The 24,061-nt window shown below is 43.6% G+C and overlaps 2 protein-coding genes across 2 annotated transcripts; one reads left to right on the top strand and one right to left on the bottom strand.

Annotated features, from left to right (window-relative positions):
• Positions 1-276: 276 nt before the first annotated feature.
• dcaf17 (ddb1 and cul4 associated factor 17) lies at positions 277-8,517 on the bottom strand. The gene is made up of 14 exons (XM_036545830.1): positions 7,851-8,517; positions 7,662-7,765; positions 7,373-7,463; positions 6,644-6,780; positions 5,783-5,861; positions 5,061-5,150; positions 4,853-4,960; positions 4,129-4,234; positions 3,881-4,023; positions 3,239-3,348; positions 2,809-2,896; positions 1,763-1,846; positions 840-995; positions 277-606 (listed from the first exon to the last, which is right to left on the bottom strand). The coding sequence occupies exons 1-14, from the start codon at positions 8,052-8,054 to the stop codon at positions 493-495; spliced, it is 1,614 nt and encodes a 537-aa protein (XP_036401723.1). The 5' UTR covers positions 8,055-8,517; the 3' UTR covers positions 277-492.
• Positions 8,054-23,994, top strand: mettl8 (methyltransferase like 8). The gene is made up of 10 exons (XM_036545829.1): positions 8,054-8,129; positions 10,415-10,578; positions 11,419-11,510; positions 12,462-12,742; positions 13,115-13,164; positions 16,681-16,738; positions 19,011-19,150; positions 20,673-20,779; positions 23,361-23,426; positions 23,598-23,994. Exons 2-10 carry the CDS (start codon positions 10,427-10,429, stop codon positions 23,735-23,737), a joined length of 1,086 nt encoding a protein of 361 aa, XP_036401722.1. The 5' UTR covers positions 8,054-8,129; positions 10,415-10,426; the 3' UTR covers positions 23,738-23,994.
• The last annotated feature ends 67 nt before the right edge of the window (positions 23,995-24,061 follow it).

Genomic DNA, 24,061 nt, shown 5'->3' with positions numbered 1-24,061 from the left:
CTAATTTCATTAAAGTATAAGAGTTTGGAGCAGTCTTTGTGAGCGTCATAGAAAACGATACCTCCCCCCAGCTTCATTCGTCGACAGTCTGACGCACAAGCAATCATTACTCCGAAAGCGCTAGCAATCTCCTCAAGCGGCAGCTAAACCCGAAGTCCATACCTCCCATTTTATACTTATGAGAATCACACACAAGGAGAAACAAATAATAACAATTTTAATGTCAATAATATTCACACAACGAAACTGTCAATCAACCTTTCCGAATATCCCCGTTTTAAATAGAAGAATGCTTTAAATGCAGAAATAATTAGAACAGGCCAAGAGAACAAGCACCAAATTTATATAAAAAAGGTATTTCAGGTTTCAAGAGTAGAAAAATAATACCGTATACAAATCTAACATTTAAAAAGTTAACCCAGCCCTCGGTTCAATGTTGCCACTGGTCAGTGCACCAGATGTCAAGTCCTGTTTCCTCTTTCACAGGTGCTTTCAGTCGGGCTGTCTACAGGCGACTTTGTAGACATGGCAAAAGAACTGATTATTCCTCCCCTGCTCAATGTGAACAATTGTGTCTCGGTCAAAGAACAACTCGTGACTGTAAGTCTGAAACAGAGGAACAAAAAACAACATTAATGTATACAATGACAAATGCAAACCTATAAAACTAATCAATGAACTCACCATACCACACCCACCTGCTTAAAAATAGTTTGGCCTACTACACTTATCAGTTAATAAGAACAAGTGATACTACACCAAAAAAAAACAATACTTTGTAACTCAATGGATGGGCAGGCAAGCCAATGTTGCTCATTATTATTATTATTATTACTTACCACATCCCAGGATTCCATCAGGGGAAGCCTCTTCATTAACTTCCCAGTCTGGTTGTCATGGAGACCAACATGAGCCTTCCCTTCATCCTCTCTGTGGGTCACTTCCACAACTGCAAGGAGGTCAAGCTCGTCTTCGTATTCCACCAGCCTGAATGTCTAATGGAATGGGAAACTTAATAAGGAAAGGAAGTACGTTCACTCACTCACACACTCACACACTCACTCACTCACTCACTCACTCACTCACTCACTCACTCACTCACTCACTCACTCACTCACTCACTCACTCACTCACTCACACACTCACTCACACACTCACTCACACACTCACTCACACACTCACACACTCACACACTCACACACTCACACACTCACACACTCACTCACACACTCACACACTCACACACTCACACACTCACACACTCACTCACACACTCACTCACACACTCACTCACACACACACACACATAGTCTTCCCCAAGGAAACTTTTCATTAGCAGTTCTTCCGAGAATATTTTCACAAATAATTGAAACAGCACCTAGGGTGCTTGTGAAAAATAAAACCCAAGGAAAGTGGTCTGACAGCCCAAGCGTCCTTATGTCTGCCTTGTATGAGTTACACCATTCACTTGGTGCGCACTTGGTACATCCATCTTAACAAATGCTTGTTGACCTCCTCCGGAAAACGCAGTATCCTTTTCAGCTTCAAGCCATGCGTGTTAAATGACAAAACAGTCAGAGAAATTTCTTTGGGTCCTTTGGGTCCCTTGGGGACATTGCTAGAAGAAAGGCTTACTGTTAAACATAATGATAAACAAGAAAAAGCTGACATTTACAAGCACGTGATGTTATTCCTGCCCTCTGACTGCTGCTGAAACTGAGCTCAGGAAACTGACAGAACTGGCTGCAGCCTCTCTCAGTACCTCCTGCTCTGGGTCATCGTCCAGTTGTTGAAATCTCCTCTTGACGATTCTGCCCGAGGAGGTGACGCTAACCAGGGGAACAGCCTAGGGGTGACAGAGGGAGGAGAAGCCGATTTACTCACTAGTTTGTTTGCAAACCCATTGTGGAGCGAGAGAGTGAATCCACATGGGCCACATTCTCAAAAAACATTCTCAGCTTGTTCCCATTTCTGAGGGAGAATCGCCCCAATATTCAGTGAGCCAAACTCCCCGTGAGGGGACTGTGTTGTTTAGAATAAATAACCTAGATCTTGTCACTAGAATCTGTCTACACATAGTCAGATGAAATGTGAAACCTGCTTGCGTGTGACCCCGAATTCAGGATTTAAAGAGAGGGCTACTGTGGACCTGATGGAGAATTTTTTCGAATTCGGGGGGGGGGGGGGGGGGGGGGGGGTAGGATTAGGTCTGATTTGTCATGAGCTAACCTTAAAGACTAGTGGAGGTGTGTAAACCATGAGGAACCTTGACACAACTGGAATGTGAATGGGCGAGAACTGTATTTTGGAACAGATATATTGTTGGACTGAGGACAACCCACACAAGTTCTTACACAAGGTCTGAACACCATCCAAGGAAGAACCCTCAGAGATAATGCATTTGTTTCTTTGTCACTCTTGGCTCTAGGATTACAGTGACTATGCGGATACAGTGATTCTGCTGACAGTCGAGTTTTAAATGTTTCTTTGTTGTATCTCTGTACAACAAATTGCTATTCCTTTAATACAATTTTCAGCCGCATTCTCAAGTGAGCCCTGAGAACGTGTTGTACTCTACCTCACTTGTAAGTTACTTTGGATAAAAGCATCTGCCAAATGATTAAATGTAATGTAAATGTAAGTGAACACTAAGGTCAAGAGTATTGAAAGTGACATTTTTTTTTCATACACCGTATTTGGAGAAAGCCATATACATGATACTGATAAGTCAATGATAAGTTTTTTTTTTTAAAACGTATGAAAATCCTATGGCATGTCTGTTCTACAATGCCAAATGATTCTACTCACATTATTGTCTCGATGAGCCATGATAGAAAATTCTGGAACGACCTCAGACTGCAGAGGGGGCTCCTGTGAGCTCAGGATTTTCAGCACACTGGAAACAATAGAAGATAAACCTTATGGACTCTTATTTAAAGCAATGATGATCACATTGTGAAAATGGTCCATTTGTCTTTTGTGTACAACAAAAAAACAGTGAGAAGGCCAACACTGCACCACAGATGGAAAGAAGTGTGTCGGGATTGCACCACATCTGGCATATGAAGCTCAGTTTAAAACAGCAGAAAAACATTTGCTGGGAAATATTTACATTAATGAAACGGCATCTTAAAAAATCCCATCAAAACAAAACCATCCAATGATTTTACAGTTACATGGCTGCATTTACCACCTGCTGTCAGTCTGAATTCTTTGCAAATGGATCTCTTTTACTCACTTGATTGTACTTGGTCCAACATGGATAATTCTTCCGGAATCATCCGGATGGAAGTAGATCCAGTCCGATTCAAGTGAGCAGCACTTCATGTCCTGGATTCCATTTTTAGCCTTCAGAATGAAGAACAGCAAAGAGGATTACTGAACACGCTTGTCAGAATATCTGTGTTCGGTTAAAAGCATTATTTACAGAGAGACACGTGAGCTGTGTTCTCAGTGACTGGACAAAGAATGATATGCTCATTATGCATTTGATTTGAGTGGTTAGATGGGTGACTAAATCAATAAATGGGTATCATAGTGTATTGTTTGGAGACCATGCCGCAAATAAATGAAACAATTTTATACTCCATTATCCTTCAAATTCTGTGCGCTTTACTTTGATTCAAGACATGTGCACGATGTATCTTGATTAGCACAGGTTACACAATCACACGTTTCCACTGAAAGGCGAATGGACTGGTTGCCAAAAACATCTGCTGAAGCTTAGGTCCCAAAACAGCTGATCTATTTTAAGAAGGACAAATGTTCTGCACCTGAAAATGCTCAGGAAAAAAAAAACCAACAGGGAAAAAAGACAGATCCTGCAAAGAGTTTAGCTCCTCCCAGTCAAAAATTAGAAAAGGTAAAATGAGGTCACTACCAGGGAATCATCCCGGAGGGAGCAGATGTGATGGGTTCCTTGGTGTTTCTTGTTGTTTGGGGTGAAGATGTAATGCCATGGGTGGCCGCCGATCTGAATGCCATTATTAAAGCAGGACACCTCAAACAGCACAGGGGGGCAGCCTGTGGGATCAGGTAAAGGTGATCGATCAGGAGTCAGAGAGATTCCATGAGTCCACGAGTACTAAAATATTTTAACAGCGTTGCCAAATATACCGTTCTCCTTACCGTTAATGTGTATGTTCACAGGTATGCCAAAGGGGGGTTCTCCCACTGTTCCCCTGACCCCGTTCCACTCACACTGCTCTCCAAGCACCAACTCCTTTGTCTTGTACTGAGAACAACGATCATAACCCCTCAACGCTGTGCACGCCATGAGGTTTTACTTTAGTGAGAAACAAGCACTAACGCCATTGCAAAAAGCTATGCTGGTCTAAAACTGATTCTCAAAAATACAAATGAAATGAACACTCTTTACAACACTGTTATTCATACCTGTCCTGACCCCTGTGGGAAGTTCATTGCCTCAATGGTGGAATAAGCATCTCACAGGGGTCAGGACAACAGAATCTGTTCAGTTCTATCTCACTCCCCACCTAGGTCCTGCATATTTACTTGTAGTATTTCTTGTGTTGTAGGTATTGAAGACAATATCATTTTAACTGTACTTAGGTGCAGTCTAGTTTCAGATTAGTGGTAATGCTTGATTTGCTTAAAAGACGAAAGATACACTTCTGTTCTCTTGTGCTGGAAGTCGCTCTGGGTAAGAGTGTTTGCTAAATGAATAATGTAATGCGTGTTTTTTTTTTTTTTATAGAAAGCAGAAAGGTCTCATTACCAACTTCAAGGACCATGGCAGTCAATGGTCAAAGGGGAAAAGAGGTCGAAGCATTTCCAGACACAGGTATGCATTATTGGTGTAAAAACTCCCTTGATGATGCCCAATGCTTACCTTCTGTACAATGTTTTCGAAACTGTATAGCCTCACCACCTTAGAACTGTGGGAAACTGCCAGCACCCCTTGAGTAAGAATCACGTCCACAACAGTGGTCCCAAACACCTACGGACACGTAGACGACAGGGTGATCCTGCTGCAGCTGACACCAACACCCACCCACTGACATTTGGAGCGTTATTTGAGAGGGTGGAAACAGCCGTACCCTTTTGTCGACTTCCAGAACGCCCACGAGTTCCAGGGGTGCAACTTTAAACACAGCCAGGTACATCAGAGTAGTCTGTTCAAGGCCTGTCTTTGAGGGTGGAGAAGAACACATTATTATCATATGTGTTATGTGTTGTTCCTGTCTCTTGTTTTTACCCGATTCTCATCCATAATACTCGTACAAGTTGATCAGGCATTACCCACTACAGTTTTTTTTTTTCTTTATTCCGCTTGTCTGATTAAAAAGAACTTTTTAACTTTAAACCTGTGCAGTGTTTTGTGTTTGTGAATGGTGCTCTACAAATTAATTCCTACTGACACTGTTATTATCAATTTAGAGACATCAGCAATTTGTTATCAAATAGCTTTAATCTCAAACAGTCTATATTGCTTCTGAGACAGGGAGGGAACAGGCGCAGCTGTGAAATACGACCGAAAAACTCTCAACGCCCAAAACTACCAAGAAGAGAATACGGGGCTCCCGGTTCAATTCCCCACTGGGACACTGCTGCTGTACCCTTGGGCAAGGTACTTATCCCACAACTGCCTCAGTAAATATCCAGCTGTATAAATGGATAACATGTAAAAACTGTAACCTACGCAAGTCACTCTGGATGAGGGTGTCTACTGAATGCCAATAATGTAATGTTAATGAGGTCGAGGGTCATCGTGAGAGGACCCCAAGTCTCTGAACTCTCCAAATATTTGGGTATCCTCTACCTGTCTTGCCATGGGGATCTGCTTATTCTGGACAGATTTGACGTAGAACATTTCCTGAGGGACATCCCACCCAAGGTATCTGTCAAGGAAAAAAATTTTAAATCCCCCCAAAAAAAAAACATGCAGTGTTTTAAAGGCAGAATGCTTAACTGTAACATTTTCACATCATCATTAGTTAATTTAAGCTGTTTGCTTACTTTGTTGTGTTTGCAAAGTTGTTTTGTTGTTGAAATGAATCATGGGTTGAAATGATGAGTGACTCCCATGGAACATTATTGCAAGACATAACTTTAATGTTTAAACCCAAACCCCTTGTTCCAATTCAAACCTGAGTAAACTGCAAATGGTGAGGTTTTCAGAGACAATATGAATCATGTACTGCATGCACACTATCTGTCATTGTATGGGTCATTAATAATTATAAACTGAATGTGCATAGGAAAACCAAAGGTGCACAAGTCATACAGATGAGGGATCATTTACATATACATGTAAATACCACTTAATAGACCTTTCTGGATTTGAATGGCTAATTTTCAGTTCCAAACTACAAACCCAGTTAAGAAAATGTGCTAACTTCACACATTTAACACCCCCACCCGAAAAAAAACTCAGTAGCCCGTGACTCGTAAGCCAGCGCCATGCTTACGAAAGCATCATCCTGACGCAGCGAAAATGTCTCTCATTTTGGCCAGGCACACAGCACACAGTCCTGTGAGTCATCAGACAGCTGGCATGCGTACACGGAAAAAAGACCCCACCCTTAAACTGAAAACGCAACAGTAGCAAAACTGACATAGCGCTAACTTCTGCCCGGGTAGTGAGACAGGCAAACCGCGCTTCTAAACAGAACTCAGTTACCTGAACTTGTGATGTGGAGAGAGGTATACTCTCTGCAGCTGCTCTCCTGTCTCTGTTGAGAAGCGATATAACCAGTTATTGGCAGAAAGTGCCAGGAGACATGGTTTCTGGTCAGAGGGCTTAGGCAGTGTTTTGCCCTGTAAAGACAAACAAGAAGATAAATGATACAAACTGAATACATACCCAATGACAATGTAACTGCCTGTTTTGAACTTCCTATGAACGGCCATAGGGAGTGTCTGGTTTGGTACAATACTGCCACCTAGCTTTGAGCGGAAAAACAAGGTAAAGTCATGACCCGGATCAGAAGCTGGATTTATTTCCAGACCAACATCTCAGGAATTCTCCTGCTGTGAAAGGTTGTGATGGAGCAGACTTCAACCGGACAGATATGTTCCTCCAGTCAGCATGTGCAATGCTAATTGGGTGGAACCCAGCGAGTCTAGACCCACTTTGTTCACATACTTACGGTCTCAAAGCAGAAATAAAAAGACGTGATATAGTGACCAGAAACCAAATCCACTGAAACACACTGCTGTGAGCACTTAGGGGCCCACGGGTTCAAATCTGGTCTGCAATTCTAGAATTTAGGATTGAAAATTGGGGCCCATTGTTACAGAACCCTCAAAGTTCCTCTGCAAGGACTCTAACTCCTATGTGTCATAATTCCCTCCCAGATATTAACACACTTAACATTAATATAAGAATGTAAAAAAAGAGTTAACTTACAAGGGAGCACTGGCACAGTAATGCATCTTCCAACTTCTCTGCCTTAGTGCATTTTGGTAATTCATAAAGGTGTTGTGGCTTTGAAGGGATACTGGAAATACAAAGCAATATTTGTGTTTTGGATTGTACGTATTTGGGTATTTCTGCCCAAAAAGTTAAACAATATTACCACAATTAAGCATTACATTAAATGAACACAGGCTTGCAAAGGGTATTTGAATGGGTACAGAAAACATGAATTTGCAAGTGAAAATACTAAGTCAAATCTTGTTCAAATCAAGGACATTACCTACTGTAGCAGCACCGGTAATTTTCCAAGTAAATTCTCCCACACTCGTATGCGATCGGGGACTTTGACTGCCTTGTCCAGACTTTTATGAATTCAGTGGTGTCCTACAGGCAAAAAAATACTGAACTCCTTTTGCATCTGGGAAAAATTGGGAATATTAAGCACGTTACCTAGCTAGGATATAAATACCTGAAGAACAATTTGCCGAAGCAGATTCATATTTTTTCTGAGCAATGTTCCGGCATCGTTGGAAAAATGTCCAATTTTTCTCGACTGCATGTAGATGCTGGCATTTTTTCTTGCTGCTTGGGCGTGTGACCTCGCTCGGGGGCGCGCCAGGATAACTGAATTGCGTGATGGGGGTTCCGAGCACGCTGCGAAACTGGAGTCCATTTCGAGCCCGGGACGTCAGAAATTTCTCATAAAGCCACAGAAACAAGTCAACCTGTTCGTATGTGAAAGCGAGAGGTACGTGGCTAATGTCATGGGTATACTGTTTATATTGCTAGTAATAGTTCTACCCATAACTAATTAGCAAATATCGACTGTTGAAAACTCTGTGCGACTATTAACTATCTACAACCAGACTACCTAGCAAACGTTGTTGTATGCAGCTAACACAAGTAGCTTTCGGTTCACAGTTATAGCTAATAAACCATCGATAACTAGCGAAAGTATTTGCTAGCCGGCGACAAACACCGATTTAATGTGGCTAACATTGGCTAGCTAGCTAACTAACTCCAGGGATAGCTGATTAGCTGGCTATACCGTTTAGGAAAATAACTGGCTAGCTTGTCGAGTCGCCAGGCTGATATCTTTGTTATGACCCTATATAATTATATCCATTATTTAATTAGCTTACGATATCACATGGCTTGCCAGCACCACTGTCAGTGTAATGAATTTTACGTTAAAGTCATTGAATCCATAGCCGCTAGCTAACTGTCCTGAGCCTCTGTGTCCGCATAACACATTGCAGCTTTGTGATGGCCGGAAGTGCTTCGGTCGCGGTCTCCATGTTGATGCATGCTGGAACATGTAGTTCAGCAGTGGGCCGTCCTTTGTGGAATACTGACCTAAGACAATGGTTAATTTCAAGCTACGATATGTTTGAAATACTCTCCGAGTAATTTGACTTTCTGATACGCAGCAGATTGTCGTTGGAGTTCAGTTTGCAGTTTCGTTCTTATGTTGTTAGAAATAACAAGTATTTTTGCACGTCTGATTTCCAATAGAGCATTTACTTGTGTCAAATCAGAAAAAAATGGCGGCGCCCGTGAGCAAAGAGGACTGAACTGAATAGAATAGAATGGCAAAGACTAACATAGGCAGAAGTGGTTGTTGGTGTTTCAGGGAAAAAAAACACTGATGGAGAGGTGTACATGCATTGTATTTTCTCAAGTCAGATATAAATAAGTCGATATGAACAATGCTTTTCGTTTAGATGTACATCTATGCATGTATACATACATATAGGCCTACATACACATGCGTATTCATAGATATACAGACATAAACATATATTACAGTGACAAATGTATGTAACATTTCTTGTCTTTGCCCTTGCCTCCCTTACAAAGTTGAACTGTAATTTCAGAAGCTGTGGAGTGTGCTTGCATGATTCTCGTATGAAAAGAAACAGTACAGTTATTCAGCACACTTAATAGGAATCAAAAGTTTTACTCACCTCTAAATATTGTGGTTTATGTGTACATAAAAGTATACGTATACTTGTAGAAGATCTGCTTGTTTGAGAGCAAAGCTCCTCCAAGCCATTTTCTTTTTCTTTCTGTCCTCCATCTTGTGTATGCAGCATGAAGGGAATTCATCTTTCATTGAGTGGTGGAACGAGATTGTGAGGGATATCTCCCATTAGTTGGCAAGAGACTTTGAGGTCTGAGATTTTAGTGTTGATTGAAGTGTGCTTTACTCTGAGCTGGGAAACGTGGTTCTGGTTAAAAAGTAATTCTGTTTGCCATCACCTTCACTGATAGTGAGGGTTCCTACGGTTTCTATGGATTTTCAACTGGCCAAGAGGAAGACCGTTGCACATAAGCAACCATGGTGAAATTAAAGAATTTTTAAAACAAAGTTTTACATTTATGCAATTAAACGATTGTTTTTTCCAATGATGTTTGGCCTTACATTGTTGTACAAGAAATTACCTGCATATAGCTGAGAATTCAGACTTTAGTATCATCATACAATAGTTGAGTGAAATAAGACCAGAAACGCTGTACAGCAGCATGATGACAGACAAATTAAAAATAAGAGGATGTTTTGTCCAGTTTTATCTGATTTTTATAAACAATGGAATGAAATTTCGAACAGATATAATTATACATTCTCAGAGTGTTGTTGCCTGCAAGGTAGATCTTTGAGGTGAATTTAGCACACCTTTGCTGAACTGTGAGAAAACAGTTCTGCCACTTTATCTGGATCTCTCAGCCCTGCCAGTTGTAGTCTTTATACTTTACATTTAAAGCAAATTGTCTCTTGGTTGATTAGTAGCTCCAGGTAATGAACTGTATTGTCTGTTGTTCAGAGAATTGGCCAGTTTCTTTTGCGACTGTAATTGACCTGTCCTGGTCTGACACTGTTGCTCGTTTAAATTGCATGGATATACTTGGAAATTGCTCTGGATTAGAGTGTCTACTAAATGCATGTAATGTAATGTAATGACGATGAGATGATAAATTTGCTGAAATGGCAGAAAAGCACCCAGGTGAGTTTTGTTGTCTTGTCTTTTTCAGTGAGGAGTGGGGATGCGAAGGGCAAGTCGTTTGCCCCTTGCCTCTGTGGTGAGGTCCCTGTTAAGGGTCCCATGCAGGCCGAGCAGCCGAGAGGGCAGACCCCCAGCTCCCCTGGGGGCGAGGATACTGACCAACCCTGACCACATCTTCCAGCATAACATGTGGTACGTCAGCATCATCCACCAGAAACAATGTACAGGATTTCTCAAAGAACAGTTTACATCCACTAGTATTATGTATTAGTTGATGAGGCAGTGCAGCACAGTGGTAAGGAGCAGGGTTTGCAACCAAAAGGTTGTTGGTTCGATTCCCCACTGAGGCACTGCTGTTGTTCCCTTGGGAAAAGTGTTTAACCTACAATTGCCTCAGTAAATATCCAGCTGTATAAATTTCGATAACAAGTAGAAATTGGCGACTGTGGTAGCCGCTCTGGATTATGGGTTTTTACTAAATGAGAATAATGTAATGCAAATATTTCTGTTTTAATTCACTCAAGCATGGAGAGCAGACTGTGAAGGAGAGGCTTCACCTGTCCCCTACAGTAAAGTTTGTTTAATCATTAATTGCTTAAATGTGTGCATGAGGATCCTTGTCTCTCTAATTTTAAGCCTTATCAATAAGCGAGGCCATTTCAGTTGGCTGTGTCCAAATCAGTTATTTGTTTTTACATTACATTACATTACTGGCATTTAGCAGACACTCTTATTCACACTCTTATTTCGTGGGAAGCGTTGGCTGTGTGGCTTCTCCTCAACTGACATAATAATGTTGTGTACTGTACATAGCAGATATGCAGAGGAATAGAAAAGGCATATTGTCTTCACCTCGTCTTGCATATTATTGGTGGAGCTGAATGCTGATTCCTTCCCAACTAATCCTTTTTTGTTTTGTGTAAGACTTTGCTGCATTGAATGCCTGGGTACATTGTTTCGTGGTGATTTAACAGACTGAAGCTGTGTGAATCCACAGTGTTTTTATTGAGGAGTTGGGATTCTCTTTTGCAGGGATCATGTTCAGTGGTCCGAGGAGGATAAAGAGAATGCAAGACAGAAGGTGGAGAAAAATTCCAGCGTAAGGATCCCGCCAGAGGAACAAGGTGAGCTGAGGTCTGTAGCAGTGTGAAACTGATCAATCTGCAATCAGTCGGTCAGTCAGTGCAGTTCAAAAAAAAATATTTGATAGTGTATGTGTATGTTATTAGTGTGTATACACACACAATGTGTATGTATATTTTTATATCTGAAACTTGGTCTTTTACAGCATGAAGGATACAAAATAAATCCACAATATGACATGTATTTGAAACAGAGCAAAAGTGAATATGTGCAAATAGAGATATAGAGTATGTGGATGTGCACAAAGAAACCAAAATCGCATTTATTTTTTTGCCTTGAGTTGCAAATTACAGCTCGTGTCCTAAGTTTCCAACTGAACATTGTAATCTCAAGTAGAAGACATGAATTACTGAATGAAGAAATTTGCCCTGGCAGAACCACTTCTGTTTTGGGAAAGCGCAAATGATGTGGGTGGTTGGAAGCAGTTTTTACTGCTGTTTAGAAGGCTTTGCTTAACCTTGTTGCACATTAATTGGGGAAACAAAGAGAGACAGACGTGGTGAATATCCTGCTTGTCTGACTGGCCACTTGTTCCAACTTAGTTTTGTTATGAACTAAGTTATGTTATGAACTATATTTCCTAATGCACATACCAGATGGGAAAAAGTGACTCTTTGTAAAACAGACTTTTATAACAACTGTAAAACAGTTTGATCGACATTGATGAAGTGGAGCATCTGCAAGAACAACGTACCCTTCAGTAATTCGTTGTACTTTGATTTGGTCCACACAACAAATATCAGGTGGTTCAGCTTCACTTATTCCCAATTCCTGAATATTTGCAAACTGTTGCTCCATCCGGATGCTCACACAGGTGACTGTGGATTGCATCAGTGTTTACCTGAAATCCAAAGCCATACAGGTCTGGGTATGTAGTTCAGAGTGAACTCCTTCTCTGTGGCATCACTCCTCTCACTTGTTTCTCCTTGCAGTGAATTATGACAGAAATGCACATTTGTACTGGGATGGGTTTTACGAGATGCATCAGGACAAGTTCTTCAAGGATCGGACCTGGCTGTTCCAGGAGTTTCCCGAGCTCCTGTCCGCCGGGCCCGGTCCGCCCTGTGGGGGGGCATCCATACCTCAGCTGAGGGGCACAGCCGAGGGCGAGAGCCCGGGCGGCCGTGAGGGCGGGGGGAGGAGAGAGGGGGGGGAGACGGGGAGCCAGGCCGACGCTTTCCCCGGCAGTGAGGCAGACTTCAGGATCTTAGAGGTATGTTCCACATCCCCCCTTTTTTTTCCCAAAAGATTGCCCCTGCTGGCTGTCTTTTGTGTTGGGTGTAAGGCTGAGAGCTGTTGCAGAGAAACGCAGGGATAGGCCAAAATCTGTCCTGGATCGGCCCACTGGAAGTCCCTCAGAGTTGAAATTGTTTCTCCACCGGGTCTGAAATGGACAGCGAGTGTGAATGAGTAATGAATCCGTGTGTAATAGCGTTTGCATGGCAATGTAGAGTTTTTATGTTTTAATGGGATTTTAAGGCTAGGTGTTTATTAGCGTGACTCACTGTCGTGTTAACGACTCGTCTGAATGCTTTTGGCCTGTGGTAAAGGGGTGCTCGTACAAAACTCAACCTTCTTTTTCTAGGTCGGATGCGGCGCGGGCAACAGTGTGTTTCCCATCCTCAGTTCCATTAAGTAAGTATTGAAAAATAACCGCCGCTCTGCGCCACCAGCCAGCGGCCTGCAGTAATGCCTGATTTTCTGTGCTTTGGCCAGATAGTCAGCTTGGCTGTGCTTCGCGTTCAGAGTTTGGTCTCTGCTTTTGTTGATGCTTTAAGTTCCGTCACTTGCTGGCGTGTTCTGAACCTTCTTGAAGGGTGTGGTCTAAGATGGAACATCTCTAGCTAGCGTACTGACGCACACAGCGAAGGAAACCTCCTGGATGCAGGACAGAGGGGGATGTTGGAGATGTATATCTGGTCATAATATAGAGTATCTGTGGTATTGCTTTGCTGCATTTCTGCTCGATATGTCAGAACAGTGTATGATAGGATAACATGCTTGCGTCTGCAGTACTGTTGTATTAGAAGTCCATCCCCTTACTGTACATTTCTTCAGCACTCATGACTTATTCAAAGCCCACTCTTCCCACGGTCTCATGTGAATATTAACTGTGTGCAGTTTCTATTGTGCCTGTATTTTCCCTGAACTTCCCTTGGCTCTGATAATGACGGTTGTTGATTGATGATGCCCAGGTATGGGCGAAACCTGTAAACGCAGATAACTGAGAATAAGCAGCTCTTCACATGCGAGTTGAGCGTAGTGTGACATTATGAATGCAGTGTACAGTACTTAGCCAGCTTAGCAGAGGGCTGTGGAGGAACATGCTTTCTGTAGCAGCAGTCCACACACGGCGGTGGAGGAGAGCAGGAAGCTGCTCTCTCTGAATATCAAGGGCCATAAAATGAGGTCATGTCAGAATGGCCTGTGTTTATCTTACGGTAGACATGATAAAGCCCTCTATTCATGCCGGGGTTTGTCACCATTGTCCTCCCACCAGCTCCACAACAGGAGCTTTTGAGCCGATGATGAATAGCCGCAAACAAGCAAATATTCTGCATTTCGCTCTAAGAGAAATCCTGCTAATGCTTCATGTGTCATCCATGCTATGGCCGTCTATGTAGCCCATTATGTCATGTAATGCAAAGTTGCCCAGGTATGTGTTTAACGTGCATTGTGGCTACAGGATTGGTGCTTTTCCTGGCTGGCATGCATCCTGTGACGTATATTTCCCTGAAATATACAGGGAGTAGGCCATCCTTTTTTGAGTCACATGGTCTGGGCTAATCATTAAGCAAGGTGCCTCTTTATTTAAATCAGAGGTGTAGTTAAACATAAGGCCCCTGTCCTTAAATCTTTCGGTGTTGAAGGTATTCAAATATTTCCCCACACCGTTTGCATATTTGTAATGCCACACAGGGGAAAAAAGAAATCTCTACTGGCCTGTGAAACCGCAGCCTTTGGATCTGAGTCAACAAGGAACTCTGTTTAGTTTTTTTTTTTTGAGCAGATTACTAATGGATGAATTCCAAAGGCAACTGACACTGTAATAACGCTGTGAAGGAGGAAAGGTGTGTTATCGGCTGTGACAGGAAAAATGTTATATTGGCTGTTGTGCAGATGCTACCCAAATTCCATCCACGTCAGTGGCACTCCAAATGAAGCGTTTGTGTAACATTAAGCCGCTTATGAGGGCGTTATACTCCGAGAATCAATCGCATAAATGTCACACAGGCCTAAATAACTACTTTGTCAAATGTAGCGTGCGTGTGGATTTGAATAAATTCTAGCTTTCCTACAAGCTGTTTCCTCAGGAGCTGCCACTGAGGTAAATGTCCTCAAGCGAGTTTTAAATCTTCCTCCAAATTCCTCTGTGTTACAAAGTGCGTGTAATCAAAGTGAACTGATGAAATATTGATTCATGCTAAATGTTACAGCTGGAACAGCTGCCCAATAACGAACGAAGCATCGCCTGTAACGTTTCTACAAGGCTATCAGGTTTTGTAGTACGTGGTCCTAAGGAGGGAGAGCCACTTCAGATCGTTTTGCATAGGACATTGTCCCCGCTGGGACACTGCTGCTGTACCCTTGGGCAAGGTACTTAACCCACAGTTGCCTCAGTAAATATCCAGCTGTATAAATGGATAACATTGTAAAGAACTGTAACCTATGTAAGTCGCTTTGGATAAAAGCGTCTGCCAAATGAATAAATGTAAATGTAAATGTTCCTCTACGCGAGGTTAGTGTAGAACCTAAGAAATAAACACACATTGACATTTGATTGATTTAGATCAAAGATACCGGCCAACGTCACCTCACCGTGAGGCACAGTCTCGCTTCTGTGAAACGCTGAATCAGGAAGTCCCGCATGCAAATTGCATGGAAAGCAATTTAAACGAACACAGCTGGTTCGGCACAGCCTCATTTTTTTGCTCGTGTCTTAGCTGGGTCTCTCACTTCACGACTCTGGCATAGCTGCTTGCCCAGCCACACATGCTGATCTTTGTTGTTCTGAGTGTTTTTTTTTTTTTTTTTTTCTGAATGAAAAGGCTGATGTGAAACGGACTGATCTTGGATTAGCCACCGTATACAGAGGACCGTTGCCAGCGTGTGACATCACCCCTCACAGGAACATTTTGTCCCCAAGATTTTGGCAGGGACAGGCGAAATGTGTGTTGTGGGGTTTTTTTTTTTCCACCCTCTAGTTAATGTTGAGGAAGTCTTTACCTCCCCTTGACCTCCCTGCTTAATTTTTTTGGAAATGTATCCTCAGATTAAGAGGGCAGGGCCTTCCCTCCCTGCTGTTGGGTACGAGTTTCCTGCTGGAACTACAGTAGCAGGGTGGTGTGGTAAAGCCGCACATTCCCCTGTGTGAGCGGCCTGACTTTGAGTGTCGGTGGGTGGGGCTTAGAAAGGATTATGAAAGGCTTCCAATCACCGTTTACACGCCAGTCAGATGTTTCTGTATTTATTTTTACATATTGTAACGCTCTGGTTGTACATCTGACTGTCATGGTCTGGCCTGCTGGACTTGACTGACTTAATCACATGCTTTGGTCTTACCCAGCACCAAGCAGGAATTTGGCCTTTTCCCTCAGAGCCTTTTTGTCGTATGAGGCAATCGTGGCTCACCCAAATCCGTCCGCAGAGTTTGGCCTGTGACTCCAGCTCCGTTCCTCCCGAGGACCGTATGGTCACCGCGTATGAGTAGGAAACACTAGCTCTTTCCCTCTGGGCTGCTAGCTAACGGGCTCATTCCATTGCTTTAGAAACCTGCCCGTCCCGTCCCTTCTCATGTTTTTTTTTTTTGGTCTTTTCAAAAAAAAAAAAAAAAAAAAAACCCTTAATGGATGTGCTCTTTGAGAATGGGTCTTATATATCAGCAGCCTCTGGCGTGCTTTATCCCTTTGGAGATCCTTCATTTTCCCTCCAGTGTCCAGCCTTTCCTCTCTTCTCTCTTTTTCTCTTCTTTTGTATTCATTGTCTAATATGGCCTACTGACCTGGTCCTCAAATGTCTGTCTAAAATGGATGCCGTTAAAGACTGCACGCTGTGTAAGCTGCGCTGGATAAGAGCATCCTCTAAGCAGCTGTGATGCAGTGCAATGCGATGTCTCTGCCCCTGTCACTGAACGTGTTTCTCTTCCTGAAGCTCCGGGACGTTCCTCTACTGCTGCGACTTCTCCCCACGCGCCGTCCAGCTGGTCAAGGTGAGCCCCGACCCTCTGCAATGTGCCTCTCTGTTGCCCCCGGCGACAGCCGCACTTCCTCCCGGCTGCCCCTCCCACTGTGGGAATGGGAGTCAACTCCGAAACCGCTGCTCGTTATTGGCAGAGACAAAAGGACCTTCAGTGGAGGAATCCCAGTGTGTGTGTCTTTTATTAGCGCACCCTCACAAAAATAGTGTGTTGCATGTTTTGATGTGCAGATGCATGCAGGGGGTACGTCTCCAGAGCTGTTGAGTGCAGGCTGGAGTTAGATAGATTCATGTTATGAAAGAACGTCTTCATGTTTAATCTAATTCCATTGCAAACGGAATCAACAGCTTTGGTTACAAACACAGTACCAAAGCTGATTTTTTTCCCCATATTTGTATGGCCCACGAAAAGAAAATAGTGGTTTTTATTTAGCTATCAGAGCGCTGTGAGTCCCAAAACAAATCCAAACCTGGCGTGATTTCTCTGTTTTTCTTCAGCATGTAAAATTTTAAATGAGGGAGCTCAAATCCTGTGAAAGACATAAAACATTATGACAGAGGAAATTACAGACAGACTCATACCCTCAGCCCCGAGGAGAGGACCATGTGTGTGATTTTTCCTCTCTCCGGGGAGGGGCAAACGCGGTTAAACCGCGGCTTCTCTGCCCCTATTGTGCCGATTCACAGTCACGTTGCCACCGACATGTCATCCTGTCAAAATGGCTGCCAACTCTGTCTGCCTGCTTCACAGCCCAGCGGACATTTGATGCTCTTGGAATGCCGGGCCTTTTATCAAATGGCAGCAGCCAGCGAGCTGACTGACTTCATTACTGAGTAGCAGTCCTGAGGGGAAGGCTGTACTCATGTTGAATAGCAGGAGCTAAACTCCTCAGTGCAAGAAATAGTACTGTAAGCCTGTGTGGGCTCTGTCGGTAGGTACGAACCAAACACTACAACCCCCCCCCCAAAAACAAAAAAAGCAGACGTAAAGGGGTTAGCCGTGATAACGGTACACATTTTTGTTACGTCGGATACAGAGGTTGTGCATTGAAAATAAAATCCACGTGTAGGTAAACCTAATAAGGAGTCTTGACACGTTTTCAATGCAAAGTGTGCACAAGGAATTGCTTTGCGCAGTAGCGTTATATATTGTCGTGTGAAATCTCTGATACAAAATTACTGATGAGCTTCTTAATCTGTTTTTTTTTTGTGTGTGTGTGTGTGTGTGTGTATGTGGGTGAGTAGGCGCCCTGGGTGTTTTCTGAGTAGGTTCTGTTTTGGGCATTTTCTAGTGGTGATTTACTTTTTTTAAGCTCCTGCTATGACAACGTCTCTGGGTATGCTGCTCAGTTTCCATAGAAACCCATCTCATGACTTGAAATCAGGTTATCTGTGTGCAGGTGCATAAGGGTATTTGTACTTTCTTACGTTTTTTACCCAAATGGAATTGGGCTATTGATGTAATCTGAGAGCAGCTGAGACAAAATGAGAGGGAATATGGACACATTAACCTCCAAACCTGAATTGCGACTTTTCTCTTTTTAACAGTCATTCTGTGCGCGAGATATGAAATATTCAGCTTTTTCTTTCGCGGCTCCTTAAGTTATTTATTTATGCAGTTTTGTCGATGAAAACCCAGCGAATGCTTTATGGGAAGTTGTCTACTCCACCATGTCCATTTTTTCCGCTGTGCCACGGAGGTCGATAAGCATCTGAACAATCTCTAACATTTGGTTAGGCAAATGTTTTGTGTGATTAAGGGGCTAGTTTGAATCTGCCTTTTTTTTTGTGACGTGCACACAGCCAAATTTCATGAGCACGAGGCCCACGAAGAGTCTTACTCTTACGGAGGCTTTTGAGATGAAGTATTGTTTGAGATGAGAAAATCACTCGCGGCCTCATTTTCCTGTCTTGCCTGAATTGCCCTTTCCAGTTGTTCTTGAAAGATGGTGTTCCTGTGTGCAGCAGATGCTGAGGTGGTGTTGTTTTTTTTGCTTTCTGCGACACTCATAGAAGGGCGGTGACTTGAAACAAAGAAACCAAAAAAACAGATCTCAGTGTACACTACACACGGCAACATTGACACCCGCAGGAGCAGGCTGGCTTAAAACAGTGTTGCCAATGCTAAGGTGTAGTGAATGCTTAGGTGTTTTTAGGTTTCTTTGTTTTAAGTCATACCCCTCCTCTGAGTGTCAGTGTTCCTGTGTGTAGTGGATGTTTAAGTATTTTTCAGGTGCTTTGTTTTAAGTCGACCCCCTCCTTGCCCCCCCTTCCCCCCTGCACAGGCCCACCCTGCCTACGACCCGTCTCTGTGTCACGCCTTTGTTCAGGACGTCTGCGAGGAGGCCTCCCTCTTTCCCTTTCCACCCGGGAGCCTCGACATCATCCTGCTGGTCTTCGTTCTCTCCTCCATTCACCCTGAACGGTAGGTGAAGGTCAGGGGGGACAAAGTCTCGTTCATCACCTGCCCCTCCCCTCCCTCTCCCAGCTTTGCCTGCACCTCATTATACACCCCCCCCCCCCACCCCCACCCCATGTGGATATGTGTGCTGCCTCATTGTCTCATCCAACAGAGGTGCGCTCTAAACCAGCCATTTCTACATTTATATGGTCTGCGGTGAAAATGAAAATCAAGGGCCGTTTAAGTTAAAGGAGGCCACGTCAGCGCTCAGATCTGAGCTGAGGGCTGGTGTTGAGCGGGTCGCACGCTGTGCTGTGACTGACCGTTTAACTCGGGGCTGTTCTCATGGGCTGGTGGTGCAGTGGTGGCAGTGAGGTGGGACCAGGCCGTGCAGAAACCTTAACGTTGCCCTGTTGCCCTGCCCTGTTACGATCACTTCGCAAGAATGAGAGGAGAGAGAGAGAGAACCCCCCCCCCCCCGCCCCCACCACCCCTCTTTTCCGTGCCTGTAACGGCGTCAGGTCACATATTTCATGCCAAAGGTCCTTTCTGTTTGTGATCTCCTTGCTTCCACTGAGATCGAACCCGGCCCCTCGAGCCCTCTTTGTGGAGACCGCTCGGCGTGCCGCTCTTTGTAATGAGCTGTGACATTTCACTTCGCCCCCAAAAGCCTCCGGTTGGAATCAGCTGATTGGAATTCTGGATGCGGATTGGCCGCCAGCCAGCTCTCACAGCAAGCCATGATGGCTTTTCTTCTGTTCTGTCATATTTTTTGATTGACTCCCCCCCTCCCTCTCCCTCAGACGTACAAATGAACAGGGTGGAGCAGTTCCACGGCCACGTCATGTCTTTTTCCTACAAGCAACAAAAAAAACCCCAAAAAACTGAAACTGTAGAATTTCACACACGCTTGATGCGTTCTGCTTTCACGCACCGTAGATTTACTGACATAACTTTGTATCATGAGGTGCCTTGTGTATATCCGTGTATTTGTGCATATGGATATCCGCATTTCCACTTGGTGATGGGCCAGTAGCAGTGCAGACCCCAGGATCTTAAACAGAGTGGCTTGGCTCATTTGAACCAGTGTTTTGCATTCCCAGTTCATTGGAGAAGCAATTAGTTGTAGATATAAAGAGGACAGAGCTGTGGACCACATCTAGTGCTCATGTAGCTCTCTGGCAGGCACCCTGTCCACTCTCCTCCTCCCAGGTGCAGATGGTAATTGTATTTCTGTACAGAGGGGAAGAACAGTCACACTTTTGCCCCCCCCCCCCCGACATGACTTAATGTTGTGTTGTTATACGGATACGTCGGTTTATGGAGTGACTGTTTCCATGTTGCACTGACTGAGGCATCTTTACAAGCTCGCATTCGGCCTCGCCGCAGGATTCTGAACAGAAAACGAGGACATAAAATCGATAAAAATGCCCTGCGAAGAAGGTTTTAAAACTGCTCGTTAAATATTTCAGACGCATACTTAATCCATTTTATCGTTTTCCGCCATGAATAAAATCTCTTTATTTTTCCCTTCTTTTGTCGGCAGAATGCAAGGAGTTCTGAATCGGCTCAGCCATTACCTCAAGCCTGGAGGGCTGTTCCTGTTTCGAGACTATGGCAGATACGACTTGTCGCAGCTTCGGTTTAAAACAGGTAGTTTTTCCCAGCATTGTTCCAGGTGCATTTGCAATACGGGAGCAAGGTGCTATTAACAACGCCCCTGCTAATTACTTTAGAATTGCGAGAAGGTATGTGTTGCAGGAGCTCCAACGATATTGGCAGTGATTTGAACTTTAATCTTTTCAGTTGCCTCTTGCAAAATATGCACGGACTCCCTTTCAGTACACTCACACACACACACACACACGATTATACTCACACACTCGCACACACACACACAAATAAATCTTATCTCTATTGTCCACGCTAGTACTTTAGCTCTCTGCTATCAGTTAGAAAAATATCCCTCACACGTGATTAGGGAGAGGGACTGTCCCAGCTAACTGTTTGCCCTTATCTTTCTAAGTTGAAACAGGACAGGCCCTGCAAGGAGTTGGAAGATCAATCATTAGCGTGCCTGAGCTTTAATCATTCCCTTCAGTATCTTAGCCCATGCATCTGTATCAGGCCAGAGGAGTGCTAACGCTACGGCTTTAATGCTGTCAAAGCACAAAAAAAGACTAGAAAGAGCTGCCCATCGATTGCAGTAGTAGAACATTATTTTTCAGCCATTTTTGGACTGCAGTGTTACACTGGTTCTCTTTTGCTTTGAGATCGCAGACAGCGTAACTGGTGCAAACTCATGTGATAAGCTTTGACCACAGCGGTACCCCTTTAAGCAGTTTTGGGTGTTGTGGAAATTATACCATGTACATCATTAGTGTAAGCCGATGGTGTGCTAGTGAGATAACACGAGAAAAGAGAAAATGTCTGTCGTTGCACTGCTGTTTTGGTTACAGCAACTGTTTAACATAACACACTATTTAAGACACAGTCTTTGCAGGTCCCATGCACAGTGACAGTTTACAGCACAATAATGGCCGATGGTAAAGAAACTAATGGCTTTCCAAATGCATATCCACTGTAATTCTGGCGTCTCTATATCAGTGTTATTGTTTTTGTATCCACAGTGAGGCGTTTAATATGTTCTGCCATATTAGCCTTATGAATCACTCCGGATAAAAGGATCTGCCAGATAAATGAATTGAATCAAAGGGCAACATTGCAGTATACAGTTACGCTAAACAGGACCGGTGTTTTTCTGCTAAACTGTTGGGTGGCGCTGTAGTGAATATATGTCCCAGCATACCCTCTTTGTCCAGGCGGCTGAATGCGTTCGGACTCTCCGCCCGTGAGGGGAGGTGGTGCAGTGGTCGGCTACGCATGTCTGTTCCGTGCAGAGGATAGGTGCCATTTTGTGCACCAGCTTTCCTGCCTACAATCTAAAAGCACTACAGAGCAAATGAAACCATGTGCCACAAAGAATCTAAATAAATAATCACGTCACGTTTTTTTTTTTTTTTTTAGTTTACATTTAGTGTTGCAGACAGCATCTGCTGTTGGCTGATTTCTCTGGGTGACATGTCATGCCATGGGGTGTTGCACAGCCCTGTCTGGTCCTCAGTTAGGAAGCAGAGTGGGAAAATTGCACAATGTGTGTTTAGGCTATAAGGGCAATGGAGTTTTAATCACTCATCTCCAGGGATCTCACAAAAAGTTAATGTATTCATAGTCAGAGAGTATCAATATATTATTGATGGAGGCTAATTAAGTTATCTAGTAATCAGTATTGCTTTCCCAGAATAGTTCCCATGAACCACCTTGACAGGTCCTGCAGTTTTCCATCATCTACAAGGACAGGTCTGTGGTGCAATGCTCTGTGTCCTCCCCAGGGAAAACTGAGTTTTCTGTAAATGAGACGGTTGCATCAAACTGATCATTTTCATTCACATTTTTGTCATCTTAGGCCCCGATCCAGAGCAACACAGTGCAAGCAATCTAATAAAGTGACTCGAAAAGCTGTACAAACAGTGTTTCAGTGCTGAGATCACTGTGTACTGATCAAGCAATATTCCATTTCCACACTCATGTATCACTTGTCATCCATCGCAATATGTACGGATAGATGGAGTCAGTGTGAGTAATGATGAGATGGGTTAGTGGGGGTTTTGCAGAGGTGGAAGCCCACTGCAAAATATCTGCCTCAAAATCTGTTACTTCCACTTTGCTCTTCCTGGAAAGGGGTATGATCTCCTATCAAGTATTGGGATGTACACAGCATGTAAATATGATTTTTTTTTTTATTATGGATATTACAAAAGTAACTATGTGCCCTTTAAGAGGACACAGCCCCAGACCTGGAGAGCTGAATGTTGTATTGCTGTCCTTGCTCCTGCACTGTTAAGTAGCCAGCACCATCAATTAGTTGTCTGATAGTTGATTAGATAGACAGATGGGAAAGTATACCTGCACACGCTTTTCAAATACGATAGATATAAACTAAATTTCTGTGATCAGGGCCTTTCAGGACTGGGGTTTCGTACATTTGCTATTCAAATGTTGCCTATAAAGGTACAATGTGTTGGGAATGCCAGGTTTCTTAGGCCTGTGAAGGATGAATGTGAGATTTTCTCATATCTTAATCTAATTGTGATTACTTGTAATTATATGTGTGTTGGTGATCTCACCATGAAATTGGCATTCTGATGATTGTAACAATCTTCTTGTTTAACAGGCCGCTGCTTGTCTGAGAATTTCTATTCCCGCGGAGATGGAACCTGTGTTTATTTCTTCACAAAAGGTATCTTGATCTTAGAGTCTTTCACCAAGCATTAATTACAATAATAGGTCTATCTCTGAAGCTGGGGGTCATAAGCTGGTATGTTGATTAAGCAGAGAGGTGGTTGTACTTGCAGTTAACAAGGTGCTGGAATGGGATAATTAACATGCGGAGACCCTGTTGCCTCTACAGATGAAGTGCATAGTTTATTCACCAGCGCCGGGTTGAAGGAAGTCCAGAACCTGGAGGACAGGCGTCTGCAGGTGAACAGGCGGAAGAAGGTGGTGATGCGCCGTGTGTGGATGCAGAGCAAGTACCAGAAACCCCTGTGACCTCCGCCCCTCTCACGGAGGGCCCAACCCTGCACCGGGAGCTCTTCACCGGGACAGGGATGAGGGCTCAGAGGATCGGACCGCTATGACCGCGGGACAGACTGAGCAATGCTTCCTGGGTCAGAGGTCAGGACTAGGACAGCAGCTGCAGTCCAATGCATGTCTGTAACAGGCGAGAGTGGTGCTCAGGTACCAGGCTGGTCATGTGCATGTCCATAGCACTGCACAACATGGGAGAAAGTCTCTTCCACTGCAGTAATGTGGGGACAACGGTACTGAGCCGCTGAGCTGAATGAGAACGTCTTCGGTGACAAGCAGTTAATA

Source organism: Megalops cyprinoides, chromosome 14, assembly GCF_013368585.1.
Source record: "Megalops cyprinoides isolate fMegCyp1 chromosome 14, fMegCyp1.pri, whole genome shotgun sequence".
Classification (NCBI taxonomy): domain Eukaryota; kingdom Metazoa; phylum Chordata; class Actinopteri; order Elopiformes; family Megalopidae; genus Megalops; species Megalops cyprinoides.
The sequence above is the reverse complement of the archived record's forward strand: the minus strand, read 5'-3'. Positions and strand labels throughout refer to the sequence as shown.

What these genes read in the sequence shown, in the direction of transcription:
- dcaf17 (XM_036545830.1), bottom strand. Translation starts at nt 8,054, where the DNA reads ATGGACTCCAGTTTCGCAGCGTGCTCGGAACCCCCATCACGCAATTCA. An exon ending in TACTGTGCCAGTGCTCCCTT is followed by an intron (nt 6,781 to 7,372) that starts GTAAGTTAACTC and finishes TTGTCTTTACAG; the next exon opens with GGCAAAACACTGCCTAAGCC. An exon ending in TCTCCACATCACAAGTTCAG is followed by an intron (nt 5,862 to 6,643) that starts GTAACTGAGTTC and finishes TTTCCTTGACAG; the next exon opens with ATACCTTGGGTGGGATGTCC.
- mettl8 (XM_036545829.1), top strand. Translation starts at nt 10,427, where the DNA reads ATGCGAAGGGCAAGTCGTTTGCCCCTTGCCTCTGTGGTGAGGTCCCTG. An exon ending in GATCCCGCCAGAGGAACAAG is followed by an intron (nt 11,511 to 12,461) that starts GTGAGCTGAGGT and finishes TTCTCCTTGCAG; the next exon opens with TGAATTATGACAGAAATGCA. An exon ending in TCCTCCATTCACCCTGAACG is followed by an intron (nt 19,151 to 20,672) that starts GTAGGTGAAGGT and finishes TTTTGTCGGCAG; the next exon opens with AATGCAAGGAGTTCTGAATC.